The sequence below is a fragment of the Limanda limanda genome, chromosome 7, assembly GCF_963576545.1.
Source record: "Limanda limanda chromosome 7, fLimLim1.1, whole genome shotgun sequence".
Taxonomy (NCBI): domain Eukaryota; kingdom Metazoa; phylum Chordata; class Actinopteri; order Pleuronectiformes; family Pleuronectidae; genus Limanda; species Limanda limanda.
The window spans coordinates 9,464,800-9,485,120 of record NC_083642.1 but is presented as its reverse complement, the minus strand read 5'-3'; the positions used below and the strand labels follow the sequence as shown (position 1 = coordinate 9,485,120).

At 43.8% G+C, this 20,321-nt stretch overlaps 1 protein-coding gene across 4 annotated transcripts in view; it reads right to left on the bottom strand.

The window, feature by feature from the left end:
- Positions 1–433: 433 nt before the first annotated feature.
- Positions 434–20,321, bottom strand: part of LOC133005459 (serine/threonine-protein kinase WNK2) — a 38,719-nt gene continuing 18,831 nt past the window's right edge. Inside the window, exons 7-27 of one of the 4 annotated variants that reach the window (XM_061075138.1) lie at positions 19,800–20,079; positions 19,600–19,715; positions 18,327–19,241; positions 16,519–17,691; positions 16,370–16,408; positions 15,691–15,885; positions 14,467–14,757; positions 14,263–14,306; positions 13,343–13,502; positions 13,123–13,239; positions 12,397–12,567; positions 12,043–12,085; positions 11,654–11,752; positions 10,508–11,307; positions 10,080–10,137; positions 9,916–9,986; positions 9,098–9,753; positions 8,559–8,785; positions 8,176–8,400; positions 4,052–4,356; positions 434–3,923 (exon numbers count right to left, since the gene is read on the bottom strand). In XM_061075138.1, the coding sequence (XP_060931121.1) occupies positions 3,579–3,923; positions 4,052–4,356; positions 8,176–8,400; positions 8,559–8,785; positions 9,098–9,753; positions 9,916–9,986; positions 10,080–10,137; positions 10,508–11,307; positions 11,654–11,752; positions 12,043–12,085; positions 12,397–12,567; positions 13,123–13,239; positions 13,343–13,502; positions 14,263–14,306; positions 14,467–14,757; positions 15,691–15,885; positions 16,370–16,408; positions 16,519–17,691; positions 18,327–19,241; positions 19,600–19,715; positions 19,800–20,079 (6,330 nt within the window). In that variant the 3' untranslated portion in view covers positions 434–3,578. The other 3 variants (XM_061075139.1, XM_061075140.1, XM_061075142.1) reach the window with 3 other exon arrangements.

Sequence of the window (20,321 nt, the reverse complement as noted above, 5' to 3'; positions counted from 1 at the left end):
TTTTAAACACATAACTACAGGTTCTTTCATTTTGCCTCAATAAATCCGGTTATTTTTTGCCGAATGCCGCAAATCTGCAGCCTTGTTTCTGAGTGTATCATTTATCAGATAACACTTGCATTTAATTACACTTCAAAATAGAAATCAGACATTATATTTACACATTTACATGAATTAAAGAAAAGTAAAGCAATAAGAACAGTGGACATTTGAAATCCTCAAATATATAAATAAAAATGTATTGGCCTATTTTTCACTGATTTTGATTTTCACATGATTCATCAATGGAGAAAGTGAGAAAAAAGTATCTTCAAGTAAAGTAAAAATACAACCCCTTTTGGATCAACTTATCCCATCTTTAAACACATAACTACATGTTCTTTCATTTGGCCTCAATAAATCCGGTTGGAAATAAAAACAATGACACTTGGCATCAAGCACAAAATAATATTTATTTCTCTGTCAACATACAGTGTGTGATAGAGTGCAGCAGGGCAGGGTGGGGTAATGCAGTGGGTCATACAGCAGGCAGAAGCAATCCCACACTGTTTAAATACAAGCTTTTGACAATCAGAGCGTATTCACCAGGGGGCAATGCTGTCCAGAGAGAAGTGAGACAAGTGGAGTGGGAAGTGTCACCGGGTGACTCTGCACTTCGGCTTCTGTTCCTGCACCCAAAATGAACATGGCAACAATAGTTATTCCCTCCTCTGCTAACAGCGAAATCCGCAGCCAGGAGGAGGTGGAACAAAATATATTTACCAGATACAAGTGACAGAGAACAGAAATCTCTTACTACTGGAAGTATTTCACCAAAGCAGAAGACTCTGCATAATATCCTATAAAAGTCCAATTCAAACCGAATTGATGGAACAATATACATCAAAGCATTCCCTCCCAACACCACCACCACCCTCAAACAAACAAAATGTACAAATATAAACTACAAGATAACTGTACAGTTCACAGCTTGGAAGGATTGGGGCGCTGAAACCTTTCATTTGTGTTGTGGAGATTGTGACATTTTTCACCATAGCAACTGTATTGTTTAGCTTTGCTTTGTGGAACTTGAAAAGTTGGCCATGCCACTTCTGTGATGAAAGAAAGTACAGGCGTTGAAACCCACAATATACAGAATACGAAACACTTAAACATATGTCAGAATTAAGGGAGACTATCTGTTGTGCAAATCTCCCACATCAAGTATCATTTGAATTTTGCAATATATAACCGACGAGAAAAAATAAAAGGCTGTTATCAAACGCAACCTGGGAAATCAACACATTGCCATAAGGCATTAACACTGCATGGGGAGCATTTCGCATTAGTAAATTAAACTTAAAAGTCTTTTATTTGTAAGTACCATGTGTATATCGAATGCTGAACTGTACACAGGAATCACCTGGGATGATAGCAGCCATCCAACAAAATAAGAATCAACCTTTAAACATCAAATAAATTAAAACCATCAGACTTGACTGGTGATTGCACATGTTACTTACAGTGTATGCTGAGCAGTAGGACAGCCAAGCTGAAAGAACATTTAGCAGTAGTGAATTCAGAGTTCGCTGGGTGATTTGTAGTATTGATATTTTGCCTAGTAATATCTGTCTGGCGCTTGGTGTGTTGTGACTTTGTTCAACTTTTTCAGCTTAGATAAGGCTTGTGGCAAGGCCACCATCAAAGCTTTGTGGAGGGGTTAAATTGCACTTTTAAGCCTCAAGCCATCACATATTAACTGCTACATTCTGATCAGAACACTACCGGAGGCATTTACTGTAGAAATAACTAAGTCTAGTATAAATGGCTCAGGACACGGCCTTTCCTTTGAGCACAAGGCTACAACACTGTTGTCTTTTCAAAAAAAGAAAGAAAAAACAGGCCATGTCCAACTGAACCATTTGACCTGAAAGAGTGGATTTTGGCTTCTGGTGTAATTATTTTTCCTCCTCTCATCTTTAACCATTTGTTTCTGCAAGGCAACGGTACGTCTCACCACTATGGCATTCCATCGGTCACAGGGGTGAAAGGTAAACGAAAGTTAAAACATGACTTTATTACTTATATAAGAGCATATACTGTGTCAATAGTGCAGTTCTACAAGGGCATTAATATGTAAACCAAAAAAAGTGTCTGTAATGCATAAAACAAAAAAATAGAGACTGCACTCAAGCTTCCATCAATTAAAATAACCTGGATGCAGACATGCTTGGCTTCTAAGAAGACAATAAAAAATAAAATTCAATGTTCAAGGCACTCCTTCAAACGCATTCCTTCAAATATTTCACTGTAAATACTGTCTTGTTACCATTTCCCACTCCACTGGTTTTTGGGATTCCAATGTAGTGTTTAAATTGGACATAAAACAGAAAAAGGCCAAAATCAAAGTGAAAACTGCAGTAACAAAGAAAAGAGTGAAAAAGGTTTTCTGGACCGAAAACAAAATGTGTTGTATGGCTTAGTCCAGTAAAGACCAAAGCCAAAAAGCATTAGGTATTCAGACACACTTGACGAGTACTGTATAGTATTCACACTTATTTACACATGCGCGCGCACAAACACACACACTTTAACTCCAGATATACACCAACGAGCCACAACATTAAAACCACTGACTGGTGCAGAAAGGGACACTGGTGGTATGGTTTCCACACCAGGTGGGACATGTTAGGCAGCAGGTGAACAGTTGGTTCTTGAAAGTGATGTGTTGAATGCAAACATCACAATATGAGCAACTTTGACGAGGGCCAGCTGTGAAAAGCAGCAGGCCTTCTTAGGGTGACCGTAGTGTGCAGTGGTTGGTCGTCATGGGAACCCACAACTCACTGACGCGTGTGGGAAGTGAAGGCAGACAACAGCTATGATTGAAAGCTGTTGTAATAAATGTGTGTATGTGGCCGCAGACCGGTCCCTGTCTATCATTGAAACAGCCGTCAGAACTGGACCGTGGAGGAATGGAAGATGGAGGCGTGGTCTGACAAATCAGGTTTTCTTCATGTAGAAGATGCCTTTGCATCCTTAAGGGGAATTTGAGTGTGATGCTCTGGGCAATGTTCTGCTGTGAAATCTTGGGTTTGTGTGGGTGTTACTCTGACAAATACCACCTGCCTTAACATTCTTGCAGACCAAGCAAATCCTTCATGGTGGTTCTCCCTTATCGCATCGGCTTCTTTCAGCAGGATAATAAGCTACACGCCAAAAAAAATTCAGGAATTGTTAAAGGAACATGACAGGGTTCAAATTGTTGTCATGGACTCCAAATACCCCAGATCTCAATCCGATGGTGCATCCGTGAGAGGATCTGATGCAAATGTCTTAGTGTTTGATGCCACAGGGACAACTTCAGAGATCGTATGGAGCCCACGTCTCGACGGGTGGTTTTGATGGCACGAGGGGGACATACACCATATTAAGCAAGTGGTTTCAATGCTGTGGCTGATTGGAGGTATGTGTTGTATAAACATTAACACTCTGTCATATTATTTACAAATTCAAATTATGTACAATTGTGGCTCTGGTGAAGCAGAGTAGAGTTGGACTATCCCGCACACACCCACGGACAAGTTGTAGTTCGTAGATTAGATAGTCCTAGCGGTTTTCGGAGAGGGGCTGTTTTTGGGGTTGTGCATGGTAAGAGGGAAGCTTTGGATCCTTGGGTTTGCCATCGTGTTATAGGGCATCATTCTTGCAGCACCAAGCAGACCTACAGGACCCACTGACCCTACAGGGCTAGGCACGCCGGGCCACTGCTGAGAGTAAACAGGACCGGGAACCATCCCGCCATAGGAGCCATTGGGCTGGAGGTGAGGGAGCATGGCTGCGGACTTGGGAGCTAGGCTTGTGGGCATACCAGGACCTAAAGCTGCAGTCATGGGGCAGGAAAGAGGCAACTGGATCTTGCTGGTACCATGATGGAATTTCATCTGGAACAGAAGGGAATTCTTTCACATAACAGTGCATAGAGCACCACTTAACTACATCAAATGTAATACGTCAAAATCCAACGCTCTGAAATCATCTTTTACTGAGTACACGTCCCCATTTCGGATACCTCATGTCCAGCTGCTCCCGTGGGTGAGTAAGATTTGCCTTCCAGGTCCTGTTGGCGTCTCTGTTGTTTGATTTGGTTCAGGGAGGGTCGTGGCTGATTGGCTGCCGCGACAGTCTCCTTCGTCCAGTCATCTACCAGTTTGTGAAGATCATCGGTGAACGTGCATCTCTTGTTGTTGCTGTTGTTGGTCTGGGCCTGAGCGAGCCGTGTAATAGGCTGGGCGGATGGTGAGGGTGTGGCTGAGGTGAGTGACGGCTGTGTCTGACTGTTGGCCGTCTGAGCCGTGGCGGCGCTTTGATTAGACCCTAAAAAGACAAAGGGAGTTAAAAATCTGCTCAAAAACTGAATAAAAAAAAAAGAGACTGAAATCAATTGGCTACTGTATGGCATAATGTAATGCACTTTGCCAAAATAAACATCACTTTCAGGAATGTTACGCATATTTTGCCAAGATAGCAGCCAACTGATTGCAACATGAATGATAATCTACAAATGAAATGTTTGATATGCAAGCAGTGACAAAATTCAGCAATCGAGACACACCGCCATGCAAAACAACAACCAAATCTGAAGTGTACCAACATATATACATATATATATATATATTCAAGAAGATCCGCCACTTTTTTAAAACCATAAAGAAAAAAATAAAAGTGCACACACAAACATATGAAGTATTGGGATTGTGAGGACAGAGGAAGAAAGACAGAGAGTAAGAAAGTAAATGAGATAGTTACTACTACTGCGCTCTTTGCCTAGACATAGTCGTTTCAGAGTGGACCCTATAAGAAGGTAAAACAGCACAAGACAGAAACAGTTAGGCCAGAACACACTGCACAGCACATGTGGACAAGCTGCTTTAAAAAGGACATTCAGTTATCAAAACAACTGGGGGGAGAGAGAGAGACAGAGGAGGGGAGAACGAGGGGTTTAAAAATCAGTGAGGAAGACTGGAAGAAAGAGCCTAGGAGTTTTCTTTAAAATGGGCAATCCTTGTTAAAGTTGACTATTGGAGAATATATCTGTCTAGCTAATAAAAGAGAGCCCACGTAGTCTTCATTTGGGATGTTGGATCTGCGTCTACAGGGACCTTGTTGGCATGGAGACGGATCATTTTCTGCCTTGTAAATTAACTAAACGACAAGGTTTTTGATTACGTAATAAACATAACTCTGGTAAAGTGCACTCACTATCATCTTAATTAGCTTTACAAATAAAGAGTGGGATATTTAGATTTACTTGTAAGATTTAATATGAATTAATGGTCCATTAGTTGGCAGGGAGAGACCCTTACGGAGTAACTGTTTTCTAAGACAGTATAGCACTGGAGTAAATGGAGATCCCTTTGCCGATGTGAGAATGCCTGTGAAACAAAATGTGAAGCAAAAATAAATCAAACTTAAAAGTGAAAGACCACACACACACTAGAAGGGATTCGTCAGAGTCGGCACTTGTCAGACACATGCAGGTAACTCAGGCGAGGTGGAAGGAGAAAAACAAAAAGTAGTAATATTGATGATACAGCCCTTCATGTGGTCATGTGGCGGAGCAAGTCTCCATCAGTGCCCTGCCTGGCGGCTGCACCATGCACGTCTTCTCCCTCCAAACATGAGGGACAGAGAGCGCTCTCCTCTACCACAGCAAAGGGCCCTGCTTATCAGGGAAGGGCTGATTTCTGGGGGGGGGGGTTTCTTTGTTAGTGTGCACAGGACTGCTGACTTGGGCAAAGTGCCATGACTTGGGAGATGCCATTAAAATGAACAGTGGATGGAAACACACAACAAATAAAAAGGGTTTAAAGGCTTTGTCTTTTTCTCTCTCTCTCCACACACTTGTCTTGTTATAAATGTGGTCGCCTGTCATTAACAAAATACATTTCCTTGCCTCTAACCCTAAACTAACATTTCCATTACAACTGAATTTCTAACCCATTGGTTTGATTAACACTTATCTGAAATATATTTCTCCTATTAGGAACTCGATGTTACCAGATATTATTGCCCCTATTTATCATTATTTGTCATAAATTGTCTTATTTACATCCCTCGTCTTTTGGATTCAACTGCCGGAGAAGACGGCTCAGAAGTGGGAATAATTTAAAGAACACACATCCATTCGTCCCAACAGGCACACTGCTTGTTTCAGATCTGACCTCAGGCCCATGTTTGGAGAGGACTAGCCATTCACAAGCTCCGTATGTCTGTGGCGCCAGAAGCACTGCACAAAGCATTTGTATGATGGGGAGGGGGCATTGTACCCCCCAAATGAATGATTATGAGTGTAATCGTGGCTCTGTGGATTGTGTATAATTGCCAGAGGAAATTATGTATGTAAATAAATATCTACAATTATTTTGAAAATTAAGTATTGAAGGCCACACATTAAGATTAAAGAGGCGTGCACACCCTGAAAATCTTTCCTTCTTAATCTCCAAACCAAGATGGTGGTTGGTCTATGGGGTCAATTACATTTTTAAGAAGCAATAGCAACGTAATCTTTTCTTATTAATTCCACACTAGGACACAGCATCTTATCTCAGCAAAAACAAATAATCTTTTGTGATAGTAAGTCAGAAATATTTTAATTGTTAATAAAAAGGCCGCGATCAATTTCACATTGTCGACAGATAAATTATATTAGAGGATGATTAATTTATCACTGGTTGTATCCTCTCATTAACGCAAATTTCCGTCACTGAATACCAGATTTTAAATCAGGGTTTGCGAAAGTAATGGGTCACAGATAGTTACTTCTGTGCCACATCGATTCCATTACCAATGCAGATTTTTTATCTAATTTGCTAAGATTATAATAGTGGTCGTACTTGCCAAAGTTCTTCAAGTGGAAATGACAAACGAACCAGGTAATCAACAGAATAATTTTCTAACCTAAGGTGTAAATATGAATCACTGATTGCTTGAAGGAAAGGAAACATTTTCTGGTTGCACAAACCTTTCAGTGTGCCTATGTTATACAGGATCAAATGACTTTGCTTATGATACCAAAAATCACGTGCATGTGATGGATATCCTCTGGCTGTCAAAACAAAAATTATACAGAACACAATGTTGTTGAGGGAAAGGGCAGGTGGTAGGGAAGAAAGATGGGTGATGAATATCAGATGAGGATAGAAGACTGATGATATTATATTCTATATCATAAAAAACATTGTTAATAGAGAGAGAGGTAGGTTAATAAAGAAATGGAAATGAGTGAGGGGAAATAGAAAAGAACAAATACAAACAGATGGACAGAGACACAGGTCCACTGAGGAATCTAGTGCGTGGTTTGCTACTAGATTTATAGGTGACTCTCTCTGACGTTTGGTGGTAAACCGTCCAGCCTGTAAAAATGAATATAAGAGGGAAGAAGAGAAGAAACAAGAGAGACACTTTGTAAAAGTGCACAGAGACAGCGATGTGAAACCCCCACCATCAAAAGCACCAGCAAAGGATAATAAGGAGTGTACAAAATGCAGGGTACCAATATTACATCTGGTTAATAATAAACATCGTAATTATCATCAGTCTGATTTCATTACATCTGATTATGAGAAATATCAGGGGAACCAGAAATAAAAACTCCCAATTAGTTAAAGATACTGTAGTTGTGTTTTGGTTTTTGCTTGGTGACCATTTGCATAATAAGTATTTACTGTGTTTATAGAACAATTTGCAACATCTATCCATATTATTGCTTCTAGCATAAAACCAAAAAATACACTTTTATTTGAAAGATTGAAATGTGAACAAATTTTACTAAAGGAAAAATGTCAATCTAAAAAAAGAAACAAAATCAGCCTGTTACACAAGAAACAGAAGGTTCTGGGGCTGGTTTCAAAAGTTTGACTGAGGCACAGATTTGACAAAAACAAAATCAGATATAAATTCAGTCATGAGCAGCACAAAGAGGCCGAGCTGTTGATCATCTGTAGATCAACTAGCTTGTAATGTATGGAGTTAAAACATGAACAAAATAAGGAAAAATAACAACCCACAAGAACCACTTTCCTTAACTGAACACACGTTAGCCACCATGCAACCCTAATGACGGTTTAGTAGATAGCATGACCCATCCACACACACACACACACACAAGCATGCAGATGAACCTTTAATGTGTACCTTGGCCAGGGCCTGCTTGAGGGGCCGTTCCATCGCCATGTAGTCCAGCGTAGATGTTGTCTGAGGAGAACGAGCCCTTCAGGGAACAGGGTTGCTGTGTGTGAACCTGCTCTGGGGCAGTGTGGGGGTGACTGCTGGAGCTGGAGCAGCCACTGGAGTGGGCAGAGCCATCAGACAGAACTGAGCTTTTGGCCGGGGAGCTGGATGAACTGGCACCGCTCTCACCTGAGAGAAGAAACAAGCATGATTCATAATGAATCACTCTGTGAATCATACACCTACAGTTTTCTGAGCCTGACGCCATCCCTGTGTTTACCAGTGCAAAAAAGACTGACTAACACAGACTGAAGCACTAGTCACACAACCACCCCCACCACACACACCTTTCCTCTCAGTGGCGGTGTTAAGATTGTTTTTAAGTTGCTGCACCATCGGATTGAGCAGTTTTCCAGCCTTCAGCTTGTGTTTGCTGGCCCTACGCCTCCGGCCACTTGGGGGTGCTGCATGAAGTGAGCCCACGTTGGGAGGTAGACTTTTGCCCAGCCCCTTGTACAGATGCTCAATCTCACCCCTCTGGAATGCCTGCAGCTCAGAGATCTCCTTCATGTGTCTGGTGAGAAAGTTACAGGGAGAGATCAGACAAAAACATTTGCTTAAAATGGCCACAGAGGCTGCTTTTCTATTTCTTTTTTCCATGATTTGTTCAGTGAGGTACTCTCTTTTTAATGTTAATGAGCTCAGTGCCCAGGCAGAGAACATTTTATGATATTATAAGAACATAAAAATCTGTTGTTTGTGTTTTTTGCATCTTGCAGCCCCCCAAATATTTCATACTGATGAGGATAAATGATGAATTAAATATTAAAAACATTTGCAACATCTCTGCAGCTTTGGATGAGTGCATGTTTGGAAGTTAATTTACTTTTCTCTTAGTTTTTGTAGCTCCTTCTTCATATCTGCATCCTCAAACTCGGAGTCGTTGTCACTGCTGAAGTAAGATGAGTGGGCATGTCCTGCTGAAGGCAAGGGCCCGTGCCCGTTCATTGCCACGGGCTGTCGGCTCGGTGAATCCGAGCTCTGCTCACTTTTGCTGCGACCAGAGCGCCGTAGGAAGGCCATTGCCCTCGTCATGAGGTCGCCACCACTGTGCTCAGACAGGGCATGAGCTGGGGGAGAGGGGTGGGCCGGAGGGAGAGCTATGCTGATGCTGTCCTCATCTGCTGAGTCAGAGTCGAGGTGGTCGTAGTTGTTGTGCATCGGACTGTCAAAGGTCTGGGCTCGGGGGATATGGTCCGGGGTGACATCAGGACTGGAGGTGGGGGTGGTGTTGTAGAAGTTTGGTGGTGCAGAGTAGCGGTTACTACTGTGGGGTTTGGATGTTCCTGCTTTCTCCTCGTCGGCTGCAGTCGCCACACTGGATCTGCCCACAGCCACACAACCTTTCTCTTTCCTGCCTTTTCCCTGGGTCTGAATGTAAGACCCTCCAGAACCACTCGAGGGTGCTGTAGAACTGCAGGTGCTGCGGTTTGACTTATTTTTCTCTAAACGATAAATGACATCTGGAGAAGTGGGAATGATCTGGAAAGAAGAGCAACTCAAGTTCATAACAAAATTTCCATAAACATCATGAACAAGTACACTTGAAAAGCCTGTAATGTGATCTAATTTGCTCAATGGTCATTTTTGTTGATCTGATTTGCTCAAAGGATTATGAGCAAAGGAAAGAAAGTGGGTTCTTACTTGAAAACGGCTTTTGGGTCTGTATGAAGTGGAGCTGGCAGTTGCATCTCTTCCTTTCAAAACCCTGTTGGCTAAAGGAACAGGAAGGATAATGTCTTGAAAAAACTATTTTAAAAGAGAAATGATTAATGTGATATGGACATTACATAAATCATTTGACCTACCTGCCACTGCAGAGTCACTTAGTGCACCCACACTATCTGTACGCTCCAGAATCTGAGGCTAAGATAGAAAGAGAGAAGTGTGTGTGTGGGAGATTCGAATAATAATAATGGCAAACAGTAATTCCCTACACGCACTAGATCAGTATGATGAGGCGGCTACCCAGTAACCTCTCCTGACGTCAGCTTTGTCTAAATAAGTCAAACCTCTACTTAAAATGAAGCTGTCAGAGGACGAGATCACGAAACAGTATTGTACTCATGGCAGTACTTTCAGTAAACTTTCCAAACACAGCAATGGTCTTAGTCAGTAGTCAAAACAGTGCAGGGAAACAATTCAATAATGATTCCAATAACTTAGCTCCTCACAAACATCTGCACACATTTCTCACTCCCTCTCTTAAAGAAAGAAAACACGCAGTGTATTTTACCAGTGGGTCCCCCTTCTTCTTTGCAAGTCCTCCCTCAATGCTCTGGCCGTCAGAGACTGGCGGGGTGACGACTCCCTCTGTGCTGGAGGCCTGGGGATCAGATGTCGAACTTGAAGGCTGGGAGGGAGCATGCTCCTGGTACAACAGGTTTCTCAGCTTCTCATCCAGAGTCTTGATGGTGCGGTCAACAAACTCCACCCTGCGTGGTCCCTCACTGTCTGACTCTCCTGGCCCCCCACTTGCAGGCTGCTGGTGGCTTGATGACTGAGAGTTTTGGGAGGTCTGATGTGCTGGACTCTGGGGCTGGGAGGTCGCTGTCCCAGGCTGCATGGGTGTGGCATAGGGTTGCTGCAGGACTACAGACTGATGGGAGGCGAGCTGAGGGGGTAGCTCTCCAGTCGGACTGGCCTTCTCGATGGGCTGATTCCTCTGAGACGAGGCCAAACCTCCAGCTGCTCCTTTATCAATGGCATTCACATCCAGAGAGACAGGTGGCACAATAGCACAACATGGAATGTCCGTCACCATAGAGACAGCAGAGATGTAAGGTTCTTCCACAGGAAGGGAGTTTTGATGTCTGACTCCAGCAGCAGCCATGGCATGTTTAGTTACACAGGGCTGAGTCTGCTGGACCCGAGAATTTCCAATGTTTTGGTCTGGAGGTTGTACTGAGCTCTGAGCAGCAAGGGGCAGAGCGGGGGAGGAGGACGGCGGGTTCTGAGACGATAAAGATGCGACCGGGGTAGTCACTGCAGTTGTGTTGCAGTCGGGCCTGACTGATGAAACAGAGTTTTCAGCTTCTGAAGAAAGAAAAAGATCAGAGTTAATTACAGGGAAACAGATTGGGAGTTAAACAGCCAAGACTGTGAAGAAGAGGGTCTGAGTCCTGTGAGTGCCAGTGTGTTATATCACAGCTTGTCTTCCCCCATCAGGATCTGTCAGCTGGAGTATAAATCCTGCCCTTCTACCACTGCACAAGCACTCTTATATAACTGACCCCACCGGTATAACTGCACCGGCGCACACTCGAATGCATGTGAAGCCTCTTCAGTAACGAGAGCAGCAAGTGAGACGCCAACGGTTCAGTTCATTCTATAGAAAATATGAGCATTTGGTCCAATAAGCAGTAAGTAATATGCTGCATACCCTGGGCTGTAGTGATCTGAGATGCAGTCTTCTTATTGTCTGGCATGGGCGTCTCGGCTACAGGGCAGATGATAAACCAGCGCTTCCCAGTATGGAGGACTGTCAAGAAGAGAAAGCGAGAGAAAGAAAGTCTCATAAAACACCATTTATTATAAAAATCACTTCAGTAGATGAGCTAAAATTACTGACTGATGATTCAAAGACAACTAACACAGAATGGAAGAATAAAAACAGATTTTTATCATTCAATTATTCATATTCCAGTGTCAAACCATGACAGGCTTCTTAAACGTAGATATTTATAAATGTACAGGAAACCACTCTAGAACTGAAAAGTGTACATGGACTTTGTTTAAATTAATAAGAGTTTCTGGGGATCAAAGTCTTACCATTTTGTTGGTACACCGGCTGTGGGGTGCTGGGCGCTGATGCCTTCAATCCCAAAAGAACAAGAAGGATTACTTTAAAGAGCTGATGCATGTGTATTCATTTAATAGACATGTGAAGAGTTTCTTCAAGTAGCCAAAGAGACAAACTTCAGAAATAAATTCAGTTAGACACATATTTCACATCAGCAAAAATTTTATTTTTGGCATCTCTTGTTGGCAGCATGCAGACAAAGTCATCTTGAGTCTGTAGAGACTCCTCTTGAGAGTGCTGTCAGGATGATGTATCCGAGGAAGGGGCACTCGCAGACAGATTACACTGTTACAGCAACTAACTATCCGCGCTTCCTTTCTCACCTCTGTTCCTGGTGTGTCAGTTCCTTCGCTCCGTTTGGGACTGCCTCCCGGGTCAGAGTTCCTCTCACCCTCTGTGTCCTCACTCAGTATGTCCTCAGCTTTGTCCACAATGTCCTTCATCTGTTCAATGAAGACCTCTCTTTCCAGTGGTAAAATAAAATCGTTCTCCACCTGAGACGAAGGATGGAAGAAAAAGACAACAGGTATTTAAATTATTTATCTTAACAAGCAATAGCTAAATTAAACTGTGGTCACGGCTGCACCGGGATGAACACATGCATGTTTTTAGTGACCCTAGAGTAGAATAAATAAAATGATTGAAATTCCACATATATTGTCTTGATGTAGTTTGCTGCCAACATTAAGCAAAACTAGTCTCAAGTTGAATGTATTTGTATGTAGAAAGTATTTATATTTCTCTGATAATTAGTTTATCAAGCTTCACAAGCAGGGATTTGCCGTGGACCAACTACCCTATCCACAACAAGTTAGTGGATATTGGGTTAGCATTGATGCTATGAACAATTCATCTGTCTATAAATATGAGCCAAACTTGAATTGGTTGAGGTTTGAGGAGAGAGAAAGAGCAAGACAGAAACATTGACATTTTTTGCTGCATTGCAGCTGCGAACAGCACCACACAGAGTTTCAGAGCCATAACAAAACTTCCAAGGCAACGCACAACTTACAGACACTACTGACTGAACTACAGACACTCCTGCTTACCATGTATGTGGCAATCTCCTCTGGTGCATCTCCGTCCAGGTCAAACTTGAATGTGACCATCTTATGGTTGTGAGTTTCCAACTGACACTCTACCATCTTATCCCCAGTGTTACACACCTGGAGGAACAACAGACAAATACATACATTATCTTTTATTTCTTACATAGTCTTTAAGTAATATGTCCCTTATTAGGAAAAATAAATATACATATTTACTTACATTGAGCATGCTGAGTTTTGGCCTGCTGGTTTTCTCTTGACGGGAGCGAGTGCGTGTTGACCTGCGATGGTGTTTGCGGACTTTCCCTTCACCTTTACCTCCATGTGTCCCCTCATAACCATCACTCATCTCCTTCCCTGACATGGCATCAGAGTTGACACTTAATTGGGGAAGAAAAGGCAACAACTTTAGTGTAAGTAATATTATCTAAATAGCCAACACATAGCTTTACTATTAAGGGGAGCTATTGCTATTATATACCTGTATGGTAGAAACTAACAAATAGCAGGTATTTACATATTGTCTTATCAGTGTACCAACTACTATGCTGGACAAAGACAAATACTGTTACAATAAGGCGTGTGATGAATAAAAGAAGTTCTCTAAGTAATGTTTTCAGATAAGCACCTCTAGCGCTATACAGAGACAACAATCTTTGAGTGGTGGATAAAAGGGGGCTTCACGTCTTGAACCTCATTCAATACAGAGCTTAAAAGAATGACAGATGCCATCAGAGTTCTCTCTGGTTTTACAGAAATGAAAGTTTTTTCTTCAGGAGGAAGAGGTAGCTGGTTAAACATCACTTTTGATGTTCGGTGGAACACTCAATGTTTTCTAAACAAAAACACTGTCTCTGTAAACTACAGCAACAGTAGTGTAGCAAACCATTGTCAGTGAGAACATGTCTGTTTACAAGTGTTACAGAGTGTTGGTGTGGCTACTGTAACAGTGTAAACGCAAACTTCCACATTTTCAAATAAGGAAGACCATGTGTATTATTGACAATTTAGGTCAGTGCCTATCAAACTGAAAATTCCTCTAGAGATTAATGTATACTTGACAACATATGAGATTATACTTATCAGATAGGTATTTATTTCAAGTGCAATCACTGACTTGTCACCTACAAAAATAAGTACCTGTCATAGCTCTGTCCTGCAGTGTGTTTCTCTGCGTTCTGATCCTGAAAACAAACAACCAAACAGAGAGTTTCAGATAATGTATCTGATTGTGAAGAGAGAGAAAGTACAGTGATACTGTATGTGAGTGTACTGGAATGTTTTCAAAGCACTGTGGGCAGAGGAAGAAAAAAGTTGGAAAAAGAGTGAGTCATGTGTCAGTACCTCCGTGTTGGTCTCTGCAGCTCCTGTTAGAGAACCGAGAGGTTTCTGCTGAGTCACACTGGAGCTGGCAGACCCAGATAATGCTTGCTGAGAGTCCGAGGGCTGCAGCACAGGAATTTGGCTCTGAAGCTGACTCTGGGCCTGCAGGGCCAGCTGGCATGGGTTACTCTTGTCCAGATTGGCAACAGTGGTGGCTGCGCCTGGATCAGTTCCATTATAGAGAGGTGAGGAGAAAAGTGCAGGCTGGACTGGCTGAGCAGAGGGGACAAGTTCAGGATGGCTGACCTGGGCCTGCTGGGGACAAACAAGATTACACATCGTCATCATCTTTCACCATCATTATTACAAGTATAACCACATATTGGAACGTATTTGGCTATTATGCTTTTACTTTAAAAGATTTCTTCCTACATCTGAACCATTCAACTTAATCGACTTTAACATAAACATTCTCACTATCCTTCAGCTATGGAACAACAACACAGCTATGAGCAAACAAAGCTCTAAAACAATGTGACAGAGATTATCAGAGTCAAAGACTCCGTACAACCACCCTTAACACACAGGAACACTCAAAACTCCAGTTCACACCTTCTTGGTAAACAACAGCACTCCATAGCACCTATCATAGTTACCTGTATCAGAGGCTGAGTGCTGCCATTTGTGGGAGGGTGTGTGTTGTGGGAAGGGGACATGTGCATGTGCATGGGATGCGTGTTTAATGCAGATATAAGTGCTGGTTGTGAATGAGATGCTTCATATCTAATACTCTGCTCCAGAGCAGTGTTGGGCTGGTGCTGTGGGGATGCGGGTTCTATCTTACCCAGCCCAGGCGAGGGGGAAGGTATGAGGGACACTGGCATGGGTGAGACTAATGCATTTTCAATGTGGAAAGGAGAGAGAGGGGAGACAGAGAGGGTAATTGGAAGAGTCTGTCCAGGAGAAAGAAAGATGTGATTGAGAGAAGAGGTGGTTGAAAGGTGAGGGGCAGTGTAGGGGTAAGGATAGGAGGATTCACAGTCAGTCACAGCTGTCATCACCTGGACTGTGGGATACTGTGAGGGAAATTGAAGGAAAAGAAAATGGAAGAAACAGAGGAAAATCATATACTCTAAAGATAATGTTCAAACAATTATAGGAGGAGGATAGAAGATACATTGTTTCAAGTCAATGCTGTTACTGATCTGTAATACAATGTTAGAAATTAGTACAAACAAAACATACCTGGGGTTGGTGTGTCGGTGGTAGAGAGGTTAATATCTGCAGAGGTTGGAATTGTTGATTGACATTAGCCTGGGCCATTGGCTGTTGAGGGGGAAGTGCCTGGGTCATCATACTGGGAGCAAACTGGCTGAGATTCTGCGCATGGCCCTGTCCGTCTTGTCCAAGCTGGGATATGCTCTGTCCAGCAGGAATATTCTACAGATAAAAAAAGGATGAGAAAAAGAAAAGGGAAAAGTTTCAGTTATGGCAGGGCTTCCAATTTGACCTCTCCGTTTGGAAACCTGCATTTCCTGGTATTGATTCCAGAATAATTCATACTTTCCTGTCTCTAAGCAAAGTAAGCCTAAGAGGGCTGGCGGATGCAGCAGCTTAAACCACTGTTATTGTTTTCATTACTGCTTACATTATCTCTCCGTTGGCTCCTGTCCGAGGAAACTCCTGTTTATTGAGTTGTTCATTTTTTTTTCTTCATTCAACTGCTGTTCACCAACACAGCTGCTTCCAATTCGGCTGCACCAAGTCAAACCCAGGCACCATAATATGAGTAGGAGCAAATCTAATAACAGCACAGCCACAAATAGTGTTCCCTTGTTGAGGTGCAGTCATTTCTCTACCTCCCCTAGTGAGTCCTACAGTGAGTCCCACAGTGACAAAATGCATTGAGACAAAGGCATTCTACCTGATTCAGGAGAGCAGCGATGTAAAGATAGGGTTGAAACTGATGAAAAATGAAAACGGGGCGAGTCAGAGGAGGAGAAACAAACATAAAACACAAAACCGGGGCACTGTGTATGACTCTAAGCTCTAATGCAGCACTTCTTAACTCACCTGTTGAGATAGATGTGCAGCCTGGCTATGCTGGGAAGAGGCAGGAAGGCTCTGAGGAGTCACCATCTGAGTAGCCCCTCCATAGGTCTGCGAAGCAGCAGTGGGCTGTGCAGAAAGGTACTGGCTCTGAGCTGGAGCAGACTGTTGGTGCAGGACATTGAAGGCCGAGTGTGCATAGCTCTGAGAGGCAGCATCAGGGGGACCTGCAGCAGGGTAACTCTGATGTGTGGCTGAAACCATCGCAGCTGATGTTGCTGTGAGATGAGGCTGAGAGGCTGGGGTCGGAACATGTTGGACAGTAGACTGGGACACGTCCTGGCTTTGATGTGCAATTGCTGCGTGCATGGCTTGTAGAGCTGGGGTGTACAATTGCTGCTGACTGGGATACTGACTTTGAGATTGGTGGATAGGCTGTTGTGCAATTTGTTGGTGTAGGGGATGCACATTATCTTGTTTATGCTGGAGTTGAGGTTGAATATACGCCTGTCCAGCATTCTGTGTTTGTATGCTGGATTGAGTGTTTTGTGGTAAGGGGTGTGGGTGCTCTTGCTGAACGGGGATCTGTTGGTTGTAAAGTGCTGGTGCGGAGGAGCTCTGACAAGGTTGCTGACTTGGCAGATTGACTGCAGCTTGGACCTGCTGCAGTGTGTGTGCGGGATGACACTGGGCTGTGGCTGCAATGGCTGGGCCTACAGATGCAAGAGGCTGATGTGCTGGCAGGGCGGCTGCTTCTGCTGTAGTCTGTTGCTGAACTGGAGGATATCCTGATGTAAACTGAGCCTGTTGTTGAGAGGGAACCACACAGTTCTGACACGTTTGTTGGACTTGCAAAGAAAAAGTTGAAGAGTTTGCTGCTGTTGCCGGTTGCTGTTGGTAACCTGCTGCTTGGTGGCTCTGTGCAACATGTTGTGGCACAGATGAGGCTGAAATAAGTGCTGTAGCTTGGGTTTGTTGCACAGCTGGAGGTGGATAGCCAGCAGCATTGCCTGCATGCTGGATGTTGACTAAACATTGACCGGCTGGAGCTGGTGTTGCAGCACTAGGTGGACCAGCATATGGAGCAGCAGGATAACTTTGTCCAGGCTGGAGGTACTGCAGTGGTGTGGCCATTGCTGTGCTGGAAGAAGGCAGGCCTTGGACAGAATGTTGATTCTGTTGCCCTGCAGAACTGGTCTAAGGAAAACAAAGTGGGGAAATTAAAGTTAATTAAAGACCCTCTTGGGAGTGAATTTGACAGGTCATGGATGAAAATCACACAAAAGCTTATAATTGTGCTGATTGCATTTAGTCATACCGAATGTAAGTATAACGAGAGGATAAGGGATAAACATAAGTTAATGAAACATCTGTTACAACAATGAGCAGGCGGTGACAGGTGTGAGATCAAATAAGGACCCAAGGGAAGAATAGCAGACTGACAGGAGGGAGATCAGACAGCCACCCCTTCTTCAACCAGAGGCCATCTATTCAAGGCAAGCTCAGGAGAAAGATTGCTGTAGCGTTCAGCCAGTAAAGCAGAAAGGGAAAAGTATAAAAATCGAGAAAGGGATTTGTTAGGGTAAATCAGCAGAAATTGTGCCAGTTAGAGATTTTGCCAACGGCCTCCGACATGATCAAGCTTATGATTTCTAAGAAGACGGCCAGCTCTGGAAGCCTATGCAGGCAGCAAGACTCAGACAGTGGACAGGAGATCAGACCAGCTCCATGCAGAAGAACGTTGTGCCTTCTACTGGCAGGGAGAAATCAGTTAAGCAGGTGTTGGGCTCCATATAGGAAACCAAAGTGGCTTGTCTGCTACTGTAACCTACCACTCCCACAGCCTCGGTAACCTGCTGCTCTTCGGCACTGAATCTAATCATGCTGTCCTGGAGGGGTTCCTGATCTGCAACTGAGCTGCCACCCAGGAGATGACTCTTCATGCTGCTGCCTCCATCGCTGCTCCCAGGCCTGTGTGCAGCTGAGAGGTGCAGCACTGAGGCCTGGGAGGGTGTGGCGTGACAGGGGGCTGCTTTGCGGCCGGTTATATTGAACAGGGACTTCTGCAGCAGTGAGAAATCAGAGCAATCGCTGGAACCTTTTGGCCGACCATAACCAGAAGGGGTCATGGTTCCACCAGAGGACAGCTGGTGCCTTAAGTCACATGGACAGTGGTGTGCTGGCATGGCGAAAGAAGGGTAGCGGTGGCTGCCTTCTCGTGACTTCAAAAGAAGCAAAGAGAGGCAGGCCTGGCACATGTGGGGTTTATGCTTTGCAAAATGGTGATTATGATGACAGGTTACACTGAGAAGGCTGCTGAGGTCAGAATGTCTGCGTCCACTTGGCACAGGTAGGGCTGAGTTCTCACTGGCCTCTGATGTCATTCTGATGCCGGTGTCACTCAGGCGGCGATGTTCACAAAGTGACGACACAGGGGAGAGCTGCAGCAGAGGCAGAACCCCCTGGGTGGGAAACCCATCGCCAGCCTCTGAGTGAAGCTCGGAGGGACTGAGTTCGGACTGGTTCTCTGGTACTGTGAAGCTGGGACTAATCGATCTCCGAGATTGACTGAAGGCATGCAGTTGAGCATTGTGGTTGGCCCTGCGTGTGTCAATAACAGGAGCACTTCCTCTCCGGGCTGCTGCTCCCAATCGAGTCCTGAGCTCTGGACTCAGTGCTCCCCCCCATATTTCACCCTTCTCACAGGAGTGAGGCCGATCGGTGAGAAAAGGGCTACTGCTCTGGAACTAATTGAGGAGCAACCCAAAAGCAAAACATAAGTTACTCAAAATGAACAGATTATAACCAAAATAAATTTGTTGTAATGATAAGATGAGGACAAACAAATTTGCTTGCAAGGATACACAAATGTATGAGTGTAATGAAAGTGCTAATGAAGATAGATTCCCTAAAAATAAATGCATGTGAATATAGCACTCGTGTTTGGTATCAAGGCAAAGTGAGCAGTCACTGCTTTTAAAAAACTGTGTACATTTAACTATATCTGAGGATGAATCGGGGATGAATAAAGTACTCTATCTATCTATCTATCTATCTATCTATCTATCTACATTGTCCACCTGGGTGTGTGCTCCTGATACAGACCTGCTGCGTTGCCATAGTAATAGGCTCCAGCAGGGACTGGTAGAGGACACTCTGCTGGCTGCTGTGGGAGTCTGAGTACACAGTGGAGCCCATGCCACTGTCAAGCGTGCTGTCTGCTGCAGAGATACACAAATTATGCACTCATAAAAAAGTCAAAGATTGAATTTGTGTTATAAGTGGAGGAGAGCAGAATCTCTTACATGTGACTGAGGTGGCACTGGCTGGTAGGTTACACAGCCTGTTGTGCGTGTCTGCATCTGGCTCATCTGGTTCCAGCATAGGGGGCTGTCCTACATGTGCAGCCCCAGCTGAGATGCCCTGAGACGGAGTCATCTGGACCCTGTGTCCTCCTTCACCCTGATCCACTGCAACTGCAGCAGACACTGTTCTCTCTCTTCTCCATTTGATCAGTGCCACGCGATCCCTGATCGACTTTCCCACAGTCTTAGCATCACTCTCGTGGAAGAAGCCAGACTCCACCTGACAAAGACAAGGAAAGAGCATGACTTCCAGGGTATTTTAAGCACTGAGCATGTGAGAAAAAAGAGGGCGCATTAAAAATGGGAGTGTGTAAGGGAGAAAGAGCAAGAAAAGGGGATCAGAGTAATGGGGAATCGGTCCCTCTGTCAGCAGTCAGTTCATTGTTTAAAGCTGATACATCTGCAAAGAAAAAAAAAGCATGATTGATGACCAGGAGATCCACAATCATCATTAGTGAAATA